The sequence below is a fragment of the Microcebus murinus genome, chromosome 2 (assembly GCF_040939455.1).
Source record: "Microcebus murinus isolate Inina chromosome 2, M.murinus_Inina_mat1.0, whole genome shotgun sequence".
NCBI classification, from domain to species: Eukaryota; Metazoa; Chordata; class Mammalia; order Primates; family Cheirogaleidae; genus Microcebus; species Microcebus murinus.
The window spans coordinates 83,217,628-83,243,422 of record NC_134105.1 but is presented as its reverse complement, the minus strand read 5'-3'; the positions used below and the strand labels follow the sequence as shown (position 1 = coordinate 83,243,422).

General features: G+C 31.4%; 1 protein-coding gene across 2 annotated transcripts in view; it reads left to right on the top strand.

Moving 5' to 3' along the window:
• The window catches only part of COL11A1 (collagen type XI alpha 1 chain), a 204,631-nt gene that overhangs the window by 144,832 nt on the left and 34,004 nt on the right, over positions 1-25,795 (top strand). For both annotated transcript variants that reach the window (XM_075999901.1, XM_075999900.1), the window contains exons 43-54: positions 1,939-2,046; positions 2,952-3,005; positions 6,546-6,599; positions 7,143-7,250; positions 11,782-11,835; positions 13,396-13,449; positions 14,791-14,844; positions 18,800-18,853; positions 19,475-19,582; positions 22,059-22,112; positions 22,838-22,891; positions 23,916-23,969. In XM_075999901.1, the coding sequence (XP_075856016.1) occupies positions 1,939-2,046; positions 2,952-3,005; positions 6,546-6,599; positions 7,143-7,250; positions 11,782-11,835; positions 13,396-13,449; positions 14,791-14,844; positions 18,800-18,853; positions 19,475-19,582; positions 22,059-22,112; positions 22,838-22,891; positions 23,916-23,969 (810 nt within the window). The remainder of the gene's footprint in view (positions 1-1,938; positions 2,047-2,951; positions 3,006-6,545; positions 6,600-7,142; positions 7,251-11,781; positions 11,836-13,395; positions 13,450-14,790; positions 14,845-18,799; positions 18,854-19,474; positions 19,583-22,058; positions 22,113-22,837; positions 22,892-23,915; positions 23,970-25,795) is intronic.

Genomic DNA, 25,795 nt, shown 5'->3' with positions numbered 1-25,795 from the left:
TTGTACAAAAGAATTGAATTTTGGAGTTAAGGGTAGCAAGGAAATTCAGATTAAGAGGAAATATTTGAAAAAGCTGTTGTGTTTAAAGTAGTGAAGTTTAGTGTGAACAGCACAGCATATCTAATGAGTATAGACAGGTATCATAATATTTGATGAAAGGAAAGAAAAAGTTTCCAGAGTGACATCCGAGGTATGTTTTATATGATAATTATGCCACAGTTTTGAAGAACAAGAACATATGAAACACAGGCACGTAATAAATCAGGATCAACAAGTTAGCTTTGTTTTATAGCTATTTTGTTATTTTTGTTGTCCTTAATTAACTAACTCAAAAAATGCTCCTTAAGTGACTACTCTGGGCCTCAGGCCAAGGGTATATATAATGAAATGCAAAAACAGGCACATTTCCTGCCTTCACACTGTTTATTGTGTGGTGGGGATAGTAGATAATAAAAAATCACTAAATACACGTATAATTACAAAATCTGGTTATTGATATGAAGGAAATGCAATGGTATATGTCAGTTTATAGCAGAGAGATGAGAGCTAGAATTGGGGCTTTTCCTTGGAGAATACATTGAAGGTGACATGTAAAAGATGAGGAGGCCAAAGGAACAAAATGTGATCAGGCCATGTGACAGGAGAGGGCATGGCATCAGATTTAGGGACTGAGAAAAAGATCTAGAAGGGTTGGCTTTCAGAGAGCAAGGGTTAGAGGAGGCCAGATGTGGTTGGGAGTCGGAGCCAGATCATGGTAAGCCACACTAACCTCAGTCTTTGTCTTAGGAACAGTAACAAGTAAATTGACCTAAAAAGTATAGGTAATATGATCTGATTGACTCAGTGGATACAAAATGTGGAATAGATTAGAAGGAAGGAAGAATCAATGTGGGGAAAGGCAGGAGGTTATTTCAGTATGTCAGACAAAGATTACTAGTATTTTGGAATAAGGTGTCAGTGGTGGAGATAAAGTGAAGTGAATATATTCAAGAGATAATTAGGAGATAAAACAAGCAAAACTAAGTCATTATTAAAGAGCAGGAGAGGGTAAGAAAAATGGGGGAAATGGGGTAATGCAAAGGCAGGACCTAATGAATTGTAGATTACCCTTTTATATGACAACAAATAGAGCCCCTGAATGCAATCAGGAATATTGTCTTATGCAAAACAGGCAAAAATTTTGACTTTTAGAAAATAATTTATTTTAAACTCTGAAAGGATGTTTTATGGGAAACAGAGGTTGTCTTCATTATCAAGGTACTGTTTTTTTTTTAATTACACATATAGGTAAATTTAAAAATAGGAAAATAATACCATTATTAGAAACCAAATGAATCAAAACAAAAACAAAAAAAGTTAACAGCCTTGTCATTTCTAATCAGTGAAAGCAGCAGTGATTTAAAATATCAAAATCTAGGAAAACCCATGAAACATTTGTTAAAAATAGGAAAGCGTTACATATAAAACATAAAGCATATTGTAAAGTTGGACATATGAGCAAATGCATTTTGCAATTTTTAAAGCTTAGTTCCCATTGCATGGCTATTTCAGAGGCACTAATGAAGGGGAGTAGAGGCTCAGCAAGTTTTCACAAACATGAGGCATCCGATTTGTCAATATATAATACTTGCTTAGAAACTACATGTTTGAAAGAAATATTCTAATTTGAGTGCTAATTATTTTTGTGGCTCATAGCCTGAGATTCATAAATGATTAAAAAAGGACATTATTCTTAGTCACTAATGAATGTAGGGATCGTTTGTGTTGTCATTTGTTACTTGAAAATATTTTTTCTTAGAAACATTAAACAATTTCCTTGTCAAATATATTAATAGAAAATAGCTTATGACTGTGGTAGCTACACTTCAAAATTGTCGCAAACAGTTAATTTGTAGGTTTCTTACAGCAAATTAATGGTCTGTTGGATTTTCAATACAGGGAGAGAAAGGTCCCCAAGGCCCTGCAGGGCGAGATGGCGTACAAGGTCCTGTGGGTCTTCCAGGGCCCGCCGGTCCTGCTGGCTCCCCTGGAGAAGATGGAGACAAGGTTGGTGTTCTTTATTAATCTTAGTAAATCCTGTGAGAAAGTTTAATTTTTTTTTTCAAGAATTCTGGAATTAATCTTTTTAAGATTAGATGTCAGATGAAAGGTTACCTTTTTCAAAGTTGCAAACATGTTCCAGCAAAGTTTTATTTAAAAAGTTGAGAATTAGTATGTATTCCATAAAACAGTATGTGGGAAATTAACAGGGAAATGGAATAAAAGAAGAATGGTAGTGAGAAAAAAAATAGAAGATGCCAAAATTTATTTATTTTTAAAATGCCCCTCTGAAATGAATATAAAAATAATTACATATATATATATATATATTAACTCTCATGTCTTGGATACTGCACAGTAAGATTTAAGAATGACTTGCATACTTGATAATCATGTTATCTTTTACCAACAGATAAATACTCTAAACTCTTGATTCCAAATGTATCACTGTCTTGTTACATGTTTGAATCTAATATATTTTAATATTTTATTGTAAAATATTGTAAAAATTTGTAAACCAGCACTTTGCTAATGTGCATCACTTTAGCATTTAGAAAATTAGGAGAAAAGAAAAGTAATTTTTGATTAATCTGTAATCATAGTTTCTATACATCAATGTATTTTCATTGTCAGCTTATACTGGTTATATTGAGACAAAATTGATCTTTTGGTTATAAATCCAGTTGCAGTATTCCTTGATATTAAGTTGACTTTTGTTTGTCTATATATTATTCAAGATTAGAAAGTTAGAAGCAGAAGGAACCTAACATTTTACATTTTAAACAGTGACATTAAACACTAGCATGTGATTATATTACAGGTAAAATATAACAATTGATTGTGACAAAGGCGATTCAATGGCAAATGTGACATATTAGAGATAAATTTTAACTCAAATCTTTCAAACACAGGGTGAAATTGGTGAACCCGGACAAAAAGGAAGCAAGGGTGACAAAGGAGAAAATGTGAGTTTACTACTTCTTATTGAGGGAACATTATTCATTTAGCATCTTTTACTGTTTACTATGCATATTTGTATGTTGTACTACTTACTTAACTAGCCAAAGCTTATAATATCGATACTATATTTCTTCTGTGGTTATATAATTCTATACAATTCTATGAGGTTTTCTTTCAGTGATTAAGTAAATTATGATGATTATAGGCCACATTTATAAATCTGCGATAGCAAATGAAAGAATAATATAATGAAATAATCTCTTCCATATGATCATGAGAAATAATATATACCAAAATTAATATTATTACTGTATTCTACATGTATACTAAATGATAAATCTGTTCCTGTATATTATAAATATTTATTTTAGAATTTTTCTCTGAAATCATAAAACTATCGAAACAATTTTGCTTTCTCACTCAAATGATGTGGTCAGTCTTGCCTCTATAACTTTTTTTTTTATTCTCTACTACTTTATATCCCCTTTAAATTGCATATTTAAAAACTTTCATCCTTCTTAAACACATTGGATAATGATACTCTCATGTACTTCACCTCAGTACTTCCTTATTAATTTATACTCTTTAAAGAACATCTATAGACATTTAGTTTTTAAGTTCTTTACTTATATTATTTCTTTCTTTAAGTGTTCGTATATTTGCTATCCAATAGAAATGTAAATTGGGGGAATATAGAGATATGTCCTCAATTCATTTTTTTGCCCCTAGTACAGAACTCATCCCTAGCAGTTTGATTCTAATAGATTTTTCTGGTTCTGTTCTATGATACATCTATCATTCGGATGCTTTTAGGGTTGGAATTACTGCATACCTTAACACATAACTTTGAAAAAAGGTTTTATTACAATTGATTGAATCTCAAACTAAGTATTAATAGTTACCAAAGACCTACGAGAGCTGAATATTTCTAACTAAAAAGAAATCTCTAGAATCAGAGCAGAAAGAGTTTGCAGGAAATTGCAGTATTTGATATGTAATAGGCCCTCGATTTCTTTTTTTTATTGAGTATCACAAAACCTTAGAAAATAAGCAACAACACTGATACTCTGGATTTATGCTGTAAAATTATGACAAGAAATTGTGTACAGAAAAGTAGCTGTATAAGTTTGGTGCAATTGGTATTGACTATAAATTTACAAATTCTATTTTAGTGTCTGTCTTAGTCTATTTTGTGTGGCTATAAGGGAATATCTAAGGCTGGGTAAATTATGAAGAAGAGGTTTATGACAACCACCCTGGATGGTGAGAAGGGTGATGGGGGTGGGGAGGGGAACTAATCCATTTCCCTGAGAAACAATCCAGTCTCTTGAGAAGGAGAATTCACTACAGGGAACCATTGATTCACTCTCATGACCCAAACACCTGTCATTAGGCCTCACCTCCACCATTGGGGATCAAATTTTAACATGAGGTTTGGTGGGGATGAATCAAATTACTATAGCAGTAAATTATGTTCTTTAGACTTCATTTAGATTTCCTAAAGATAAGTAAGTATTATTGGTCTAATTAGAATACCTTATATACTAGACAAAAGCCTTATTTTAAGAAGTTTATTTCTTCCTTAAAAGCTATAATTAAACATGACAGCAGGACTATTATTTAAGCCAGAAGTTCTCACACATTTTTGCCTCTCAGGACCCTTGTATACTCATAAAAGCTTTTGAAGAGCCCAGAAAGCTTTTGTCCATGTGATGTGAATTAAAACTGAGATATTTTAATATTTATGTATGGACTCATTTAGCATTAGGAATAACAAGCTCAAAGCACTTTTAATGAAAAAGAGCTATATTTTTCTTAAGCAAAATATGGTATGAATAGAATCTTTAAATTTGTTGTATCTAGCTTAATAGATAAAGCTGTATTCTCATATCTACTTCAATCTGTAATGGCATGTTGTTTTGTTTGAAAGCATGGGAAGATCCAAGCTCACAGAAATGTGTAGATTTAAAAGGAAAGAGCATTTCAAATACCTTTTCAGACAATTTTGTATATTCTCTGATTCTGCATAAAAATGTGATAAGTGATAGTTTTTCTTAACGGTAAGTTGCAATACAGAATCTGAAATCAAAACAATGAGCTTATGGTGCTATCACATTAACATCTATTAGCTCTCTCTTGTACTTTGACCTTCATTCATACTTAATTTTGCAATTTCTTTTCATTGGACATTTTGAAATTATTGGTTGACTGGGTAAGGTCTTCAAATTATTCACACTTTTTAAAATAGAATATCAATATCTTAAGAAAATTGGGAAGCCGGGAAGCCCAAAATAGAAGATTTGAGATTTCCAAAATTCTAATTTTTGTTTGAAAGTTTAAATTTTGTTATTGACAATAAGTACTGTCAGTTGTTGGCATTGAAGTCTCAGGTTTCCTTTATCTTCAATAGCATATCTGCCTAATTCCCAAGTCTAAATGATCGTAGTTTTCCCGTCAGCTGCTGTCTCAAGTAAAAAATGGTGTTCTATGTAACAGCCGATGTTCCATGTAAAAATTCAGCTTGCAAACCACAATATAGTCCAAGTGCTTTTTCTGATTCAGGTATTCTACCTCAGTATGAAGCAAAAGCACTTCATGTCTGTTTTACATTTGTCACATGAATATCAAAAGACATGTACTCAAAGTCAGTATTTAATAAAATCAGTAGCTTTCAGTGCTTCATCAAGAACATTCTTAAGTGAAACAGCCATTTCTGTCTTGACTGAGAGTACATTGTGATGAAAATGCAATTAATGATATTACAAATGGTAGCAACGAACATGAGTGGGACCAATCCACCAGCAATTTTATCCACCATTGTTTTTGCAGCATTAGTTAAATGTCTATATAGTATAAAACACAAATATGCCAGTTATGATAAGGAATGATACAATATAATGACTTAATTGTTTGCAATTTCTTCTTAATATTTTATAATGCCTGACCAGTTATTAATGTAAGAAAATAAGATAGTTAAAAAATATCTATGTATGTTAGACTCATAATATCTTTTGAAATCTAGTGCTCAAAAATAAGGAATTCTGTTAACATACATAAGAATACTAAGTTTGCATGGGTGTGCATATGTGAAAATTCTAAATTTTCATATATCACTGCATTCTATCTGTATGGAATCTTCAGAACTTTGGTGCTCATTTAGAGGCTAGTATAGAGACAAATTTTTCACGTGCATTTTCCCATTCATATATATCTCATTAAAGAAATGATACTTTGAAAATTTTCAAATGTGAATCTTCAGCTTGATTTATGTTAGCAAAAAATATATTTTGAAATATCTGGAATGTTGCAGATGAGAGTGCTTTCAATAAATGTCAATGTAAAATTACTTTCAAATATGGAAGTCTGAATCTCAAGGAGTAAAACAAAAATGGTTGACCGCGCTAAATGCGAAAGACTTGAGGCTTCCTTTTTCTCAAGGAGTGTAGAGTTGTTTAATAGATTTCAATCAGCCAAATGTTCTGCTTTCTATAGCCAAGGCTCTTCTGGTTTTAGTTTCAAAATTACTGTTTTTTATCTCACCACAGGGTCCTCCTGGTCCCCCAGGTCTTCAAGGACCAGTTGGTGCCCCTGGAATTGCTGTAAGTAATCCACTTTGTTCAGAAAATCTAAATCCTTACAGCTCCCTGATTAAAGTTATGAGCTGTCCTATAATCAGTCAGTTTCGTGGGGTAATAAGTTTTATTTGTATGCTTAACATTGAATTAAATTAAAATTATCTAATATGGTTAAATAAGCTAATTCTTATAAACACACTGTGAGTTCATTTAAAAATAGATACTAGCCAGTTGAGAAGCACTTAATATAAAATAAGTTCTGAACATTTCTTTCCCTTATTAGACAGCTTTTACTTCACTCGATAGACATGATCAAATCAAAATCAGTCATACTCTAGAAACAAAGAAAGTAAGCAAAATAAATAATGCTATATTTGCAGCAGATAATGGGAATTTAGTCTATTGTCTACTTAGTTATTCTCAAATACATGTGCTTGGATTAAATTAGGAATGGCCACATTTTTATAATTCATATCTTATTGATTTTTCCAGTTTGTGATTGTGTTTTGTTTTGTTTTGTTTTGTTTTGTTTTGGTTTGGTTTGGTTTGGTTTTTTCTCTTCTCTAGGGAGGTGATGGTGAACCAGGTCCTAGAGGACAGCAGGGGATGTTTGGACAAAAGGGTGACGAAGGTGCCAGAGGTTTCCCTGGACCTCCTGGTCCCATAGGCCTTCAGGTAAGATGGCATCCTCGTTGTTTACTCCATCATTTCCACCTACTTCTCTCACCAGGTTTTCTAGTGGATGAAAACAGCATCTTCCCTTTTTTCTGTGTAAGAACTTGGGTACAATTTAACCATAATGATTGTTTTACTTAAATGTATATCTGTATTTCAACTGATTTTTTATCAAGTGTTATTAATTTTTTTGAAGATGTATCCGTCCTGATTCCTATTTCTGGAGTATATTTAGCCCCATTGGGTTTTATAACATCTTTCTTCACTGCCATTTTCTTTGAAAAATAAACTATGATCTTAAGTCTGATACTTAAAAATAAGATGTTAGAAGAGTTCTCCCATAGGTCTCATAGCTAGAAAAGTTAGTAATTTGGATGGCTAACAAAAGTTACAAGTGTTTGAGAAATAGCATCTTGCCAATAGCAACTGCCAACAGCAAGCTCTAAACAATGATAGGTAAAATAAGCAAATTAGCATTAAATGGATCATTTGAAAAAGCTTATATTTTAAAATTATTATTATTTTACAAAGCATATTATTTGAATTTTATGAAGCATATTCAGGAAAGAAAATATTAAATTGTAAAACATTATAGGTTAAGAAGTTTTGTTCAAATATATCTTACAACTCGATTCTCAGGTAAAATACTACAGAGAAGATATCTCCTATTCTGGTTTATTTTCCACTTTCTACTTGATGTTTGCCGCATCCTCCAAACATTGGAAACATCTAGCTTTCTTCTTCCACTTGCTTATCCTTTGCCTACCTAGTGATCCTCTGAAAGATTATGAAATTTTTATTTAAATAATATTTAGGTACCATATGGTGTAACTTACGCCATTAGCAGCTTTAGAAATAGTAAAATTAAGTCATCTGGTTCACTCACCCTAAATATTTGTGAACTTATAAAAAATATATATAAGTGAAACTTATATAAACTTAATATTTATCTTTATTTTCATAAATAAAATCACAACAGTGCTGGATTTTTTTATTGAATAGCCTGTTAGGTACATAATTGTATAAATTATACTATAAACACAATATAATGAATTATAATATTATTATTGTTAAAACGCTCAATGGATGTTTATAAGTGCATAATGTAATATACACTTATAAGTTATAAGTGTGTAATGTAATGTAAGTGTGTAATGTAATGTAATAATGTAATGTAAAAGTGTATATGTAATAATGTAATATTCTAATTGTCTGCTTTTATTTGAAGGGCAAAATAATTCTTTTTAAACTTGGAAAGTATAATAACTGCACTTTCAAATTTGTTGTGTTTAATATGGTTATACTTGTTAAACAATGGTAAATAAGCAGTCCTAAGTGCCACATATCAATGTATGTGAGAAGCACACATATTTGAAAACAACACCAAGGCATTAAAATTAGATTGTAAATAGATACATTACAATTCATTTTCTGTTTTTTCATTTAACTGATTGCTCTAAATCCTATAAGGCTATAATTTAGAAACTTAGTTCTCATGATTAAAGACGGTACCTTGTAGCTTACATATATAAAATATTCAATAAAAATTATCTTCATTTCCACAAAGTAAGAAATGTGCTCTTTGATGAGGGTGACTCAAGAAATCAGTTCATTAAAAAAATTGATTTTATTTTCCCACAGCTACCTCTTTAAATCAGGCAACTGAAAAGATGCTAATGTAATTAACATGTTCACAATTGCATCTGCATCCTTTAATTGAGTCTTTATGACAGAATGGATATTAGCAATTATAGTAGGCATAAATAATAATAATCTAATATTAAGGTTAAATGACTTGATTTTTAAACTTGATGTTTACTATTCATTCACATATAAAGTAGATATATATATGCATTTATATATATAAAATGAAAGTTCTTGGCCTAAATTCACTTTTGGATGCATTGTTTAAGTGACAAATGATTTTAAATTGAGAGACATTAAAACAGAATCTGTCCATGCATAAATTTCCTCCTTGGAGAAAGTTTGGACATATGAAAACTGATTAACATGGGAGTGCCATTCAGCATGTTTAGTTCCCTGCAAGAAGAGAATTTGACTTATTTTATCTCTAATAATTTTAATAATAAGAACATTTTGTCTTAATCAACTCAAACTATCATCAAACTTAATTTAAAAAAAAGAAATAAGTATTTTAATTTTTTTATTGGCAGATTCCTATTGAACTAATAGGAATAATTATATGCATAAAGAAAGATGACAATGAAGAACTGGGCTTCTAATAGAAATAAAACTGTGAATTAATATTGACATACCATGCAATTTGGAAGATCCTATAAATCAGATGCACATCCTAAAAGGATGTGAAAACCTGGACAAAAGATAAGAAATGTGACTGTTAATTTTTGTGGTGTCTACAAGAACTTAAATATGTTTAAGTTCCAATGCATACTAATTAAGAAAATATAGTAAAATATTTAGTTCATCTGTATTAAAATCTACTTGCATGTTTAAGAATTTAGGTTCCTTTGTTCCCTCAATGAATTAAAATCTCTGAAAGTGAGAGCCTTGGAATCTAAAATTTTGACAGTCTCCTCCAGATAGTTTTTAGGTAGTCTAAAATCTGAGAAACACCACCTGTTAATTCCTTCCTAGAACTCCATTTATAATTCTAGAAACTACCATCAGATGATGGTAACAGTTTAGAAAGTGCATACATAGCAGTTTCTTCTCTTAGACATCTTACTGACATTTGAGAAAAAAACAATGAGATACAGGAATCTATATTGTCCATTATAAATTAGTAATTAATATTTTCTCATAAAGATGGATATATGCCACATTTTAAAAGTTCATAATTATATTCAATAAAGTACCCTTTTCCAAACTGAGAGTCATGTAGATTTAGTAGGTCATATAAACAGTTTAGTGGGTTATTACCTGCATTTAAAAATGAAATAGAAAAGGATAAAGTAAAATAGAATAAAAATATCAAAGACTATCATTTATGTCAAAGGATAAGTATCGCTTTATGAAACTTATGTTTCAACTACTTTGGGCGTACATGGTTGGGGTATTAAGTAAAATGTATTTTTTACAGTGGTCATGGTAAAATAATTTTCAGCAATTTCAGTGCAGTACCAAGAAGTCAATAATTTCACTTAAGTGCTGGAAGTTATTTAGAGCTTTTGCATTGTTTGTATTTTTTATTTCCTAAATAGATTACATCTGAAATGCTATTGTATATTTTAAATAAATTGTATAGAGTATAAGATGTATGTAATTATAGCACTGAAGACATTGAAAATGAAAACAATCTATAGTTCTAGAGTATTAAAAATGATTACCATGTTTACTATTTCTGTCCAATAATTATACCTATTTTACATACTTATCTTACAGTTAAATTACTAACATACATATTAATTCATATTTGGTTTTTTTACTTGTCACAATACTATTGGGGTTTAGATAATTAATAGGTATCACATTGTAGTTCCATAATATTTCAATAGTTAATATAACAAAATTTGTTTAGCCTTTTTTTCTAAGATTAAACATTTGAAATAACTGAGAATTTTCAGTATTATAGCTAGTATTACAGAAAACATTTTATCAATTGTAGCTATTCCTGTTGGTTTTTGCTTAAGATCCATTCATTCATCATTTGTTCAACAAGTATTTCAATGAGTTTCTAGTTTTTGCTTGGCCGTCTGCTAGTTCCTAGAAGTAAAAAATTGACACCTAAAAGACCACTGCCCCCAGGTAGCTCAGGATTATAAATATATGAAGAAGCGACATAAGCATATTTATAACCATACAATTCAAGTATGTACAAAGTCTTGTTGTGACATGAAAGAGGAAATATAAACAATTCTTCAGGGGACAATTAGTTGGGAAGATCAAGTAAGTAATCAAGGGAAATAAAATAATTTTCTCATAGACATGGCCAGTGAAATTTGAGTGCAACCTCTCTGTCTGGGTTTATACTGTAACACAGAGCCTCTCCTAAATAGCAATCGCAGTGCAATTGAGTATACTCAAAATGGATTTGAGAGAATAAAGGAAGTATACTCTAGCAGGTTTCATGGCCTGATGGATTTTTGAGATTCAGAAATGGAATTAGCAGGTCAAAAATTAAGAAGATATTTATAACTCTGAAATCATATTGTAATATTTATTTTCAGAAGAGTTACCAAACTGGATGGAACCTAACTGGGAAGGATATTCTATAATAATTTGGGCCTAGATTTTTCAGAAATCTATACTACAGCAGTGGAACAAATGGTTAGGTGTTCATAAACTCCCAGATCAAATTATGTATTTAGTTATTGTAACTAAAAATAAATAATACGAAGCATAAATTTTATTGGTAAATGCATGTCTAAGATTTTATCACATGTGGTCAATACTTGCATCGTATGTATTTTAACCAATATTAATTTCTGAATCTTAATTTTCATGTATATATTTAACTTTATATTTAATTTTTGGTTTTATATTAGAAATTGATAAAACATATCTTTTTAAATACACATGTGATTTTTATTATTTTTCTATTTTTTTTTAGGGTCTGCCAGGCCCACCTGGTGAAAAAGGTGAAAATGGGGATGTTGGCCCCATGGTAAGATTGATGGATATTGTGCTACTGTATTCACTTCCTACATGGACATCTCCCCTTTCTCCCATCCAAACTTTATGTGCAACCACTGAATATTAATATCACCTTGAATATCTGTCTTTTCTCTTTCTCACTTTGGAGTAATCTTATATACTCCAAGTGATATTCATTGGTTTGTAAGTTGTGATATATATTTTCATTTCTGTGTATATATCATTGAGTATTGAGGTGTATATAGTCAACTGCCACACTCAGTTATTTATTAGTCTTTAGCTCTGGACGTTGATCTGGAGCAGGTAAGGAATAGATATTCACACAGGATTTGGATAATCAGAGAATAGTAATACAGAATCAAAAATTAGTTGTACTTTGAAACAAATTCTTAATTTAATAAAGAATTCTGTTTTAATTAGAATGCTATGACATAATTATTTGCATTTGTTGATTCTGGCTTTCTGCTTTAAAACCACAACTGCAAATTTGTAATACGTATAATTGTTTATGAAGCACTTCCTTAAATAAGGAAATAATTAGTCAAGGTAATTGAAATATATCATGAAATGTGATGAATGCATGTCTTAATTGCTTCTTCCATTCAACATTGACCCAAAATTTTACTTTCTTCAGAATACATATTATGAATTGTAACACATATTAGATTTTATTTTCCTTAGGGACCATTCCTAGATCTATTATATTCTTTCAGGTAATGCTTATCATCATTAATAAACCAAAATATAAGAAATTCATAATAAACATTGCTGATTCAAAGAACTGATTAATATTTCCAAGCAACATCAGATACATAGCAAATTCCTTTCAAGATACTGTTGCTATGGTTCCTTGAATCCTTGATACCTTCTCCCTGATCTTGTGGTAATAGGTAATAATAGAAACTCTTTTCAACCATGGCTTTAGAATAAACTGAGGCTTTTAAAAAATATTAATGGGCCGGTATTCACTATAGACTATTTTAATCACAACCTTGAGGTAGGGAATTCTGGCCATCAGAATTTTATAAAAAAGTGCACCAAATTTATTTTAATGCACTGCCAGTAGAGAAAATCTTTGTTTTATGAATGAATTAAATAGGTTTTTTTATTATTTCTAATTCTAGCATGTAGAACATGAGAGTTGATGTACAGAAAAAGCAAAAATACATACTAACAAAGATAAATAACACTTTCATTGAGTAAATGAATTCTAAAACTTTAGAATTCTAAAATTTAAAGTTCTTCAAACTTTACGTTCCTTTTATATTCTAGCATAAAATATTTCTAGTTATATTAAGAATAAATTGTACCAGACAGTAGCAGTAGACTTTCTTGCCCATTTTCTAATCAAACTGTTTTTCCTGAAGTCCTAATTTCCCCATAGCTATGTGTAAAGGATCATTTGCTAACAGTGTTGTATCCATCAAGAATGACTTATAACCCTGATATGCTTCACTGACTGTCATTTTACAGGCTTAAACTTCTTCTAGTTTTCTTAATCACAAAATGAAAATGTTAGAAATGCGTTTGAATTTGGTCTTTGCAAACTTTTCGTGTTCATCTTTTACAGGGTCCACCTGGTCCTCCAGGCCCACGAGGCCCTCAAGGTCCCAATGGAGCTGATGTAAGAACTCTGAAATATTTGTTAATTGTTTTGAAGTTATATCGGTGTGGGTGTAATTTCATGGCAGATGCTTTCTGAGAGACTATGGAGATAATCACATTATTGTTTAATGTTATAATAGAAGTGTGTATGAACTCGAGGATCATCTACTTATTCCACTTTATTATACAGAAAAAAAAAATGGGCTTTATAGGGAACAAGTCACCACAATTATAAAATAGGTACACAGTTCACATCCAATATATATTTACTCTTGAACGAGATATATTAGTAATATTGTATGTATTATAATAATTTTTCAAACCAAACACATTGTTCAAACCAACATACCTAGACTGTGCCTTGCTTATGATAGCTGTTCAATAAATAGTTGCTGAATTCTTTGAAATTTTACCTTTATCTCTGATAATGACGTGAAGAGATGATTTTTAATTGGCTCTTACTGCACTAGTCTTATGTCTGTACTCCAAATGTCCTTTATATATACATGTGTTGTCAGTAGCTTTTATTTAAAAGCTTTGCATTTTGTATTGCTACTTTCAGTCTATAAAGTATGTTACAAAAATATGTGTGCAAGTGTACCTCTTACCATGTAAAATGTTTTCTCTTAGTTGTATAAAGAAGATAATTCCCTAAGTTTAAACATTTTTTCAATATTGTAGGATTTTGATATGTAATTCCATATCTATCTTTTTGTTGCCATTAATGAATAAATGACTGATGATAATCACTTCTGACTTTACCTTTTTGGAATGAAGAAGTCCATGCTTTCCTCATTCCTCTGGCTTATCTTTGTTGCTGTTCTTTTCTGCCTGCTTTTAATTCTGGCAGGCCAGAACTGAGTAAAATAGACTAGGAGAAGATAAACTAAAAGAACTTTTATATTTCAGTACCCCATAAGTAATATAAGGACTAAAAGTTGGCTTATAAGGGGTTTGTTTTTGCATGGATTATGTAATTCTTAACTAGAGTCATAATTTTCATCCACCACAAAATCATCCTCTAAAACCAACCTGTTCCATGGGTAGAGAGATTGAAATTATGTTCTGAGTATCAATTGGCATGACTAGAGCTGAAAAGTCTCCTGCTTTATCTTCGAAATTCTGGTGAATTTGAAAATCAGTGTAATATATTAAATTATTTCCAATCCAGTAAATTTGACAACTCAATAAAAGGTATCATTTTGTGCCATCTTTCAAGTGACTTAGAATGCTTATATGGCATATATTATATTGCATATATGTTGCATATATTACTCTCTGTGAGAACAACTATATGTTTATGAACTTATTGTTTCATTACAAGAATATGGATGTCTGTATTCCTTTTTCTACATTACAGGGACCACAAGGACCCCCAGGATCTATTGGTTCAGTTGGTGGTGTTGGAGAAAAGGTAAAGATCTTAGTCATATGAATTTGAAATAACATTATTAAAGATAATAATTAAGGACTGTAATAATATTGAGTAATATTTCAAGTGTTTCTAATGTTATTGTGTTTCTAAGTATTTTACATGTAGTTATATGATTCATATCTCATCTACTCTATTACTTACAAAAATTAAAGTTAAAATTATTTTGAAATGTTATGTTTTTGATTGCTAGGTATTTTAATTAAAGTTAAAATCATTTTGAAATGTTATGTTTTTGATTGCTAGGTATTTTACTGAATAGTGTGCATTGATTATTTCTTTTAGTCCCAGCAACAACCTCATGCTGATATTATTGTTATCCACATAGGTTAGCTGGGAAAGCTGAGGCTTCGAGAATTTCAGTAATTTCATCAAGATTTTTCATTAGAAAGTGACTAAGCCAGGATCCACTTCAATACATGAATGTCTGGCAATGCTTAGTCCTGAAAATAGAAGAAATTGGTTGATATAACTGTTTTAAAAAGAAAAAGAAATTCTTCAAATCACAAAAGAATTAATCATTCATTTTGTCATCTTTCATTACTAATACTCTGACCTATCTTTGGCACTTTTTAAAATAGTTGGCATATGCCATAACATGTGGGCTTAGAATAGCTTTCTTTTCGTATGAACACGATTTCATTTCGAAAATCTGCTCTTCCTTTTATGAAAATGTCAAAATGATTCATTGATTTCTTATTTATGTATTCATGCTCACTTCTTAGTAAAATTTTCAAGAGAATTATCATTGATATTTTCTTGATTTAAAAAATAAATTATTTACCAGTTTTGAGAAAAGAATTAAATTTTATACTATAATATATTATGCAGTGAAAACGTAAAAATGTCCTTAGTTTGCTAGTTATTAAAGCATATCAGTAGTGTAGACTTATCCTAATTTTAAAAATGATTCTGTTCCCTGGTCTCAAGTCTTGTACTTAAATTGACTTATTTTAATTAAAGCATTTAACCTTCAGAAAAAGAACTGTGATGAAATTAGACTATGAGGACTGGGTGCTGTGGCTCATGCCTATAATCACAGCACTTTGGAAGGCCAAGATGAGAGGATAGCTTCAGGTCAGGATTTCAAGAGCAGCCTGGGTAACATAGCAAGACCCTGTCTCTACAAAAAAATTAAAAATTAGCCAGGCCTAAGGCTGAGTTAGGAGGATGGGTTGAGCCCAGGAGGTCAAAGCTGTAGTGAACTATGATCATGCCACTGCACTCCAGCCTGGGCAACAGGGAGAGACTCTGTCTCTAAAAGAAATAAGAAATATTAGAATATGTATTTTTGATGTTTACTTCTGCTGAACACTCACATTCTAGCATTTTGATTTTAATAAGTCCTCTGTGATTAACTCTTCAGAATAGTTTATTAATTCCTTCAAAAAATGTCAAAGTTGTTAATCTAATTCTTACTGCATAAGCAAGTATAGTTTCTTTGATCGACTATCTCTTTTTTATATTCTTAAATTCTAAGTTGTGTGTTGAAATTATTTGGGTAGTTTGGGGTAGAATTGAAAAAAAAAAAAAAACACATTTTTTATTTAGTGCAGTTGTCCCAGGAAGAATAGCATAGGAGAGCACTGATCTCTGAGCATATTATTGTGTTAGACAAATGACATCAGCCTCACACCTTTTCCTCATCTCTTTGCATCATCTCTTTCTGTCTCTAATACTGACTAGATAGTTGTGGGAGGTAGTCTCAAGTTTTACTATCCTTTTCAGCTTTTCTTACTTGTTATTTCAGTATTTTGGATGCAGATGGAATAGTTTTAAGTAATTCAGTTGCTTCTTTCATGCTTTTTTTTGTTTTGTTTTGTGTTACTCTCTCTCGAAGATAGTTGTAGATGCCAGATGTCTGGGGTTCTGGGGAGCTCCCTTCCACATTGCTTCCATTTAGTTCAAAGCCTATGTAGTAACACTGCCAACTTTGATTCTTATGAGAATGATTCAGTCAATCGAGTGGGTGATTTGACTCTAACATTTAAATGTACTTCATGCAAAATGCGTTACACTAAAAAACACACAGAGTTTTAAGATTGCGCTTTAAAAAAAAATTCTGTGTGGCAAAGAGCAGGATAAAAGTAAAACTTTTATCTTTATTTCTTCTTTAGAATCTACAGTAATATAATTTGCTATAAAGCACAAATTTCTGCCATTAGCTTTGATTCTGGCTGAATGCATCCTCATTTCTATATTGGAAAATTTATTCCCAGTCACTAACAATGAACAAACAAACAAACAAAAAAGCTAATATCTTTTAGTCATGATGCATTTTGTTTAAATATAGTTACCCTATTTTTCTTGTAATGTATATTTGCTATAAGTAACTTGAGCACTTAAATCATTCTCTCAATACAAGGGAATATTTCAGGACATTTTCTTAAAATTTAATAGATATTTTATAACTTTGGGCAAAAGATCCACAAGTTTAACTTTGTAATTGATAAGAATGAAAAAGGAACAACAAAACAGAGAGAGTAACTAAAAATGTTGAAGTTGTTTCTTCTGTAGTTTTTTCTGTGATATTAACAAAGGTTAATGTGGTACATAAGAAAACATTTTGTGCAAGTGCAATAGATTTCCCATATTTCTAAATAAATGTTGTATATATTTCTTATATGAAGTATTTAATATGGGCATTTTATAATTGATTTGAATGGCAAACCATTTGTTTCATTTTAAAGATGCAATAGCTCATGATATTACTAACAAATCATTCCATCATGCTGGGACAGCTGAATGATTCCTCTCTTTATAAACAATGTAAATGTAATATCTTATTTGTAAGGTTTATCCAAAAATGCAGAAACATTTGCTGTTCATCTTGAGAAAGGACATAATTTACACACAATACTACTAATAATAAATTCATGGAAAATACTTGATGGCTTCAAACATTATGAATATTATTTAAGAAGTTAAAAATATATAATATTCTCAAAGACTGAGAAATTATTATATGTACATAAAATAGTCTGTGCCCTGGAATTATGTTTATATTTAATCTGACACATTTCAAACTAATTTAGGAGCAGTGGGTTTGTGCCAGGAATATTGGAAATATCAAAGTTAAAAATTAAAGGAAATTCTTGCTTCACATTTTTTTTTCAATTTACAAGAACAATTTCCTCCTCAGAATTGCTAAGATCACACTGATTTCAGAGTTGCTAGTATCACTAATTTGGACTGGAAATTACTTTACTTAAATGATTACTTGAATAAGATGTTATATTTTTATGCATTTTGAAGTAGGAGGCATTAGCAAGAGAATTTCATAGCTAAAACCTACTAGCTTAAGAGATTTATCTATTAGTTTTTCTGAGCTAGAAAATAGCTTTCCATATCTAACCAGGAAGATCATAAAGACTATCAAATTTATAATATATATATACTCAAATGGAGCAGTTTCAATTATCTAAGTACCTTTACATATCTCATAATTATAATCTTTCCTCTGTATTATTTAAATATCTACTGTGCATGTTCTATGCATCAACATATATATAGCACCAAATTGTTAATTTATAAAGAGAAACAAATTCATACATTAGTGAAAAATAATTTGAAATTGTTTATCAACAAACTTGATTATAATATGAATATTGATATAGCACAAATGCATAATTTGTTAGGAAACATGTAGATGTCTGTTATGATGGTTTGGTGGTAGCCTGGGTTGGTATGCTGGCTCTTAACTACTCAGTGAGAACTGCAGGAGCCTGTCTGGCTTTGTCTCCTGATCTGAGAAACAAAAATACTGAGATCAGTAATAGAAAAAGTGACTTCCTCTTATTAAAGTTTTTCAATGCCTTTTAAATAATATAATAATTAAAGGGCTAATCCAAAATGGTATAGTATAATTGAAGGCAGTTTTACAAATTTTAAAATATCATTTCTGTGTTCTAATACTCGCTTGGTCTTTTCTTTGTAGGGTGAACCTGGAGAAGCAGGGAACCCAGGGCCTCCAGGGGAAGCAGGCCCGGGAGTAAGTGCTGTCTTATTGTCAATACAGGGTGCTATTGCTTCAGGAATTTCTTTCAGAGCATTTTTCAACATGTAATTTAAGTCCTAGCTGTGATTCAGTTTTTTGCTTTTCCTTTCTATCCCATTATGGATAATCACATATGCAGAGCCTTAATGTTTAATAACTATGCATATTGTCTGCATATTTTGATTTATATACAAGCTGAAAAAAGATTGCATTTGTATAAGTGAGAACATTAAATCTGTTTACTGTATACATTCCCTTTGTTGGACTATCCAGAAAAGGAATAACAACAACAACAACAAAAGAATAACCACTACTGCTGCCTTAAATAAACGCTTAAAAATTACATTAGGACTATATTATTGTAACAAAGATTAGTTTAAACCAGGAGTGAATTTCACCCCAGGAAACATTTGTCAATGTCTGGAGACATTTCTGTTTGTGAAGCGTGGAGGGGTGGTAGCTACTGGCATCTAGCTAGTAAAGGCCAGAGATACTGGTAGACATCTTACATGCAGAGGACAGCCTCCCGCAGCAAAGAACTGTCCAATGTTCCAAGGTTAAGAAATTCTGATTTAGAACTTGTAAGATAACTATTGTTTTTCTGATGTTGTGTAGGGTCCCAAAGGAGAAAGAGGAGAGAAAGGTGAAGCTGGTCCTCCTGGAGCTGCTGGACCTCCTGGTGCTAAGGGACCACCAGGTGACGATGGCCCTAAGGGTAACCCGGTACGTTAGTTTGGTTCCCTTTAAAGTGACATTTCTAAAAATAAAATCAAAGAATACAGTTAAGCAGAACTGTATTCAGATGAAACTTGAGGAAAGGCAAGGAGACCGAAATAGGGTTGAAAAGCTGAAGCTCTGGAGTCAGGAAAATCAGAATTTGAATCTAGATTTAGCACTTGCCAGTAGGGTATCCAGGTCCCTAAATAGAAATCTCTTTAATGCATTCTTAGGGTCTTAAGTTTTCTGTCAATGCTCCCTCCAGGCACATGTCAGGATACCATTTTCCGTGAGGTACTTGGCTAGCCCCTTGGGCCTCCCAGCTCACTGTAGACTCATGGCCCTAAATGGACACAGCCCACTGTGCCTCTACTCTGCTCCTATGTCTGGCCTTTCTAGAAAACTTTTAGTACCTTTGTTGTTTGCTTGATTGCTTGCTCTTTCTCTTCTGATCTGAAAAAGGCATCTGGACCACAGTGAGACTCCCCTGAGCTAGGCACTGGATAGCACGGTTCTCCCCTCATTCCCCACTGTGGTGTGTGGCTACATGGGTTTTGTGCCATCTTACTCTCCTGATTTACCTTTTTAGCTTATTTCTTTCTTCCTTATGTTCTACTTTTTAAACAAATTTCAATAGACCTTCTAAAATTTTACATAACTTATACCTCAAAGCTTAGGGCAAGCATCATTTTTAATATCATATGAACATTTTAAGTATATAACCCTTTACAAATAATTGGGTTTTTTTCCATTCAAACAGGTCAGATTAAAAACTTTAGAAAGGTTTATAGAAGAGCAAAAACAGTTAAATATTTACCACCCAGCTTTACAAAATCTTAACATTTAGCCATTTTTTTCATTTTTGTTAAAGAAAGAGAACATTCAGGGCACCAACTCCTAATTCTGAAAATTTGTAATTAAAAGGAAATAGTTATGTGTGCTTCCCTCCTTGTTGTGAACCACATTTCAGGATGACTAGTCCTTGTAGATTGAAACTTCTTTTTTTTAATAGAAGAATTCAGTCTAAGAAAGTAAAATTAGAAAAGTACCATTTTATAACGCTAATGAAATCATCACTCCAGGCAGCAACAGTCATCAGTGACTGAAACTATTAAACAAAAGGTCGTTGGGGCCCCTCACAATGGAAGGATTAGGCTGCCCCATCTTTATCCACCTTCATCAGTTTTGCCATCACTAGAACATTGTGGCCTGGCATAATGGAAGTATTCAGTTTTACCTAGGAGATTTTCTTGCCAAAAAATTTAAATCTGAATTTAACCAAATCTCACACACATTCATTTTGTGGGAAACATGGAGGGGAAAGAAAACAAGTTAAATGACACAAGGGAAAAGCAAACAGATAAATCCAGAATGCAAGACAGACTAAAGGACAGCTGGTCCAGTTTGTCTAGGAAGGAAAATATGAAAAAGGCATCTGTGTAAGGCGGGAGGTGGGGACTAAGGGGAAAGAGGTCCTGCTCTCCATTTGAAGAAATTTAAGACACATTAAAATAAGGCATAATGTGTGGTGCTTGTTTGGATTCTGATCTGTACAAGCCTAATGTAAAACAGTCATATTTTGAGACAATTGTGGAAATTTAATATGAAATGCATATTTTAGGTGATATCAAAAAGTATTGATAATTTTTTTAGATTTGATATTGGTATTATGGCTGTGTAGAAAGTGTCCTTCTTAAAAGTGACCACTGAATTAAATCATTTGCTTTAAAATGGTAAAAACAACAACAAAACATCCCAGCCACATTTGAGGTCCCAGAGTAAATGCTTCCCTGATCTTGATATCCTCCTTTCATCACCAGAAGTATTTACTATCTGAACTTGATGTTCATTGTTGACACCCGTAACCCGTAGTTGTTTCCATTTATGTGTACATATCTGTAAGCGATATATATAGTATTAGTTTTCATATCTTCAAACCTTTTGCAAGTGGCATGCTATAGCATGTATCATTATATAACTTGTACTTTTTAATGTAACATTATCTTTTTGCAATTTATTCATTCTGCTAGATACAGATCTAGCCATTTATTTCACTGCATTATTATTTTTCATTATAAGAATATTCTACAATTTATTTATCAATGCAACTCTTGACCGATATTTGGACTGTTTCCAATTTGTCATTATTAATAGCAATGCTGCAATAAACATTTTTATACATGAAAAATAAAATAAAATTAAGTGTCATTTTTTTTAGTGCCAAAATCACTTTGGAGGTTTTCTTAGAAGGATTAGAAATCGTGAGACTCTGACCCAAAGTTGGTGGAGCAGACTTTTTATCGTTGTGTATATTCAGAAGCATTCTCAATTGATATCACTTTTTAGAAATTTTCTAGCAGGAGAAGAGAAATATTTTTACCAGGTTTTGCCATAACTTTAACCTCTTATACTTCATAATATCATATCTTTATAAAATAATCATTTTTAATTTATTTCTTTTCCTTTAAAAACATCATTCTAGGGTCCTGTTGGTTTTCCTGGAGATCCTGGTCCTCCTGGGGAACCTGGCCCTGCAGTAAGTATCGTGGAAAAATAAAGGCATGGTTTTGTTGAGAATGTTCTCAGTGTCTCTATTGTTAACAATGAGAATGTTCTCAGTGTCTCTATTGTTAAAAATTCTTAATTAGTTTAATACTTAAATGAAATGCCAAAACCAGAAAGAAAACAAAACACACACACAGTAATCACAACTACAAGAAAATTGGATATAGTTAGATACTATTAGATATAGTTGGATATACTATTGGATATAGTTGGAATATTGGATATAGTTGGATACTATTAAGCCTACATTTCAAGATTATGTTCTTCATTTGGATTAGTTTTCTAGACTTTGTTGGGTTGTACAAATGAATTATCTGAATAGCAGCATTATTATTATTCAAAATTACTAGATCTTTGCTTTTCTCTCAGTCTCTTCTATAATGCAAATCCTGTTTCAAACTGCACCACATTTGCTCATGGTAAAAGGACGCACTGGCTTTGTACACTCATTACATCTTCTTCCTTTCCCTATATCAAGAGTGAACTATATTTAAAACTTTATATAGTAATAATTTCACAAATTTTTTATGGATAGAGTGAGAAGTACCATAATCTTAAAAAAACTAAAAAAAATAATATTTTCATTTTTCCATCTGATATTAATTTATCCCAAGATAATCCACCACATCTTTTTCTCTGATAAAAATAAATTAATAGTGAGATATACCTGGTTTCAATTTCTATTGCCTATAATAGGGTCAAGATGGTGTTGGTGGTGACAAGGGTGAAGACGGGGATCCTGGTCAACCTGTAAGTAAACCTATTTTTTAAATCTCTACATAGTCTCAAAGCATTTTAAGGAAATAATCAAAAATGATCAGCCTTTCAAAAGCACAAATGTGTGTGTCTACATTTTTCTGAAAAACTTATCAAAGATATTTGCATTCCAATTAAAAGTCAATGTGACATCGAATGTTTACGTGATGTAAATTAAGAAATATAAGGAAATTCTTCATAATAAAAATGTAGTTTATTACAGTAATGCTTTTGTCATACTATATCAAATTCAGTTATGTATCATGTGTATTGGATAACAAAAAAATATTTGAAAAATAAATAATACTGAAAGGAATAAAGCCAAGTTATTGGCCTGTCATTAGCATGAATTATTTCAATTTCGAACTTGATGAACTCTGCATAGTATAGGCCTTTTTTGGTTACTATTTGGAAATGACACAGGAATATGCTTTGGCCACATGTTTTTATATTTAGGGAGGAAGTAAGAAAGGTCCTTAACTTAAGGGGGAGCCCCCCAACACGATTTTCTACCTGGAGTCATTACCCTGACTACTCGCTGTCAGAGATATAAGCTTATTCTGTGTAGATAAGACTTGTGGATCATATCCCAGCATGTTGTGTACACCTTGGCATGAAAATACTAGTGTTGTACGAAAAGAGATTTAAAGGTAATAGTATTATGGTTTCACAAATTCATGTGATATAAGTAGAATTATTAACCATATGTTTATATTAATTAGAATGCCTGTTGGATGCTTACAAGATATAAATTAGTGCTTTTTTAAATGGATACAGTTTTTCATAGAAAGTATTTGATTGACTTTCTTCTAGTTATGAAGATTTTTATCATTTGAATTTATCATTTCCAATTATAGATATCTGGAGAAAGTTTAGAGATCTGAAGTGGGGCTGAGATTTTCCAGGAAAGATAGATGTGTGGGAATGAAGAAAGTTGGTTTCAATCTAGATTTCAAATAATTACGTGGGCCAGAAAATAATATCCAGTTCCTTAAAAGGTATTTTTCACATTTTATAGGGTCCTCCTGGTCCGTCTGGTGAGGCTGGTCCACCAGGTCCTCCTGGAAAAAGAGTAAGTTTCTTTAATTCTGTATTTGAAACATCTACTCATTATTCACCATATGTATAAATTTATGTAATGTATGTAAGCTGTAGGCAGCATCTTATAAGGATGCTGAAAATATCATAAGTCCTAGAGAATAATTTCTTAAATGTGTCAAAGTAATTACTAAAATAGAACACATTTTAACTATTTCACTGTCACAATAAAAATAAAAAGCACAACTCCTACTTATGGAGTTTTCCACTTCTCTGTGCTTAGATCTCTCTATGCAAATGTAGTAGACTATTTAAAAAAACTCCAGTGGTCCCCTGAACATTAACTCCCGGTGTACTACTTGGGGATGAGATGTCAATAGTCCAGCACTATCTTAAAACATTGCAAAAGCCTGAATGCAGCATCAGTAGAATGAGTTCAGGAATCAGTATATAATGTTGAATTGCTTTGCATTGGAATTGCTTTGACTTGGAAATAACATTTTAATGAAGGGCTATAGCAAAATATAAATGAATAGTTATAGCTCAAAATATTGGTTGAAGTAGACAGAAGGAGATTTACTTACTATTCTTCCTAAAGCTGTCTCTGTAAACCTGCCTCTTGCAGCTATATCATTTTACCATGTTCTCCTATACCTCCCTTGGTCTATTTTCCAATTTATTTATGAAGAAAACATATGCAAAACGTCATAATATATTTTTTAGGCTGATTCTCTCTTCATTAATCCAAAGTCATAGAGAAATTGAAGCCACTTCTGTTTTCTAATGTTAGGAATTTAAGGAAATTTTTCCCACTGAATATCCTCATATTGAATATAGAATGTGAATGGGTTTTACTTTTGTATCTCAGAAATACAAGTTTGAATCAACATTTACAAGCGAACATTCCTCTTTGGCAGACATGAATTTATTGTGTAATAAATATTTTCTCTTAATATAATTTACTCTTCATTCACCAAATACCTTTTTACCTTACCTGTTATTATTATTATTATTGTCTAAAACCCCAAAGCATGGCCTTAATAAAAATAATTTTTTTCCAAAATTGGGATAAATTGGGCTGTTAGTCTTAGAAAACAATAGCAAAGTATAATATGATTTTTGAGATCTGTTGGCCTCTTTCTGCTTGCAGTCCTTAAAACAGCACTTAAAACTGTCTAGTAGCATAGATAACTGCTCCAATATGTCAGATCTTTTGAAAGGCAGATTCTCAGCTGAGAGTTTCACTTTAAAATATCTCAAACAAATTACTCATTTATTAGCTAATTAGTATTTGATATCTGGCATGGATTCTCAACATGGTGATAGAGTTTTGGGATGAATTCATTTCTTTAGCCATACTGTTGTGGCTCACGGGAATTATTCATTTTGAAAACCAGTAAATGAATATTTTTGAAATTTTTAAAAAAGTAAAGGAATAAAAACAATTTACTAGAGACAATGAACAGAAACATGAAAAAGAAAAGGAATACATAAGTGCGAACCAGTGTATCACATGCCTGTTTTGGAGTAATGATATGATTAACATAACTATTATATAAAAATATCATATTTTAAAACATATCAAGCTATTGTATAAAACAGTATTTTGATATAATAGTTAATGTTGACACTATTGATACTTTTGTAAACTTTAAAATATTTCCATCCATATTTACTAATTTTTTAATCTTGCTAATATAATGTAACAAACTTTTTATCTTCATCATAACAGATTTTTAAATATTTGTGTTTACTACATCGGAATGGGTCATTATCGACATTTATAATTTTAATGGATGACTCCAACTTATAGAAAGACTACCACTTGATTCTAGAATTGAGAAAATGTCATAGAAAATT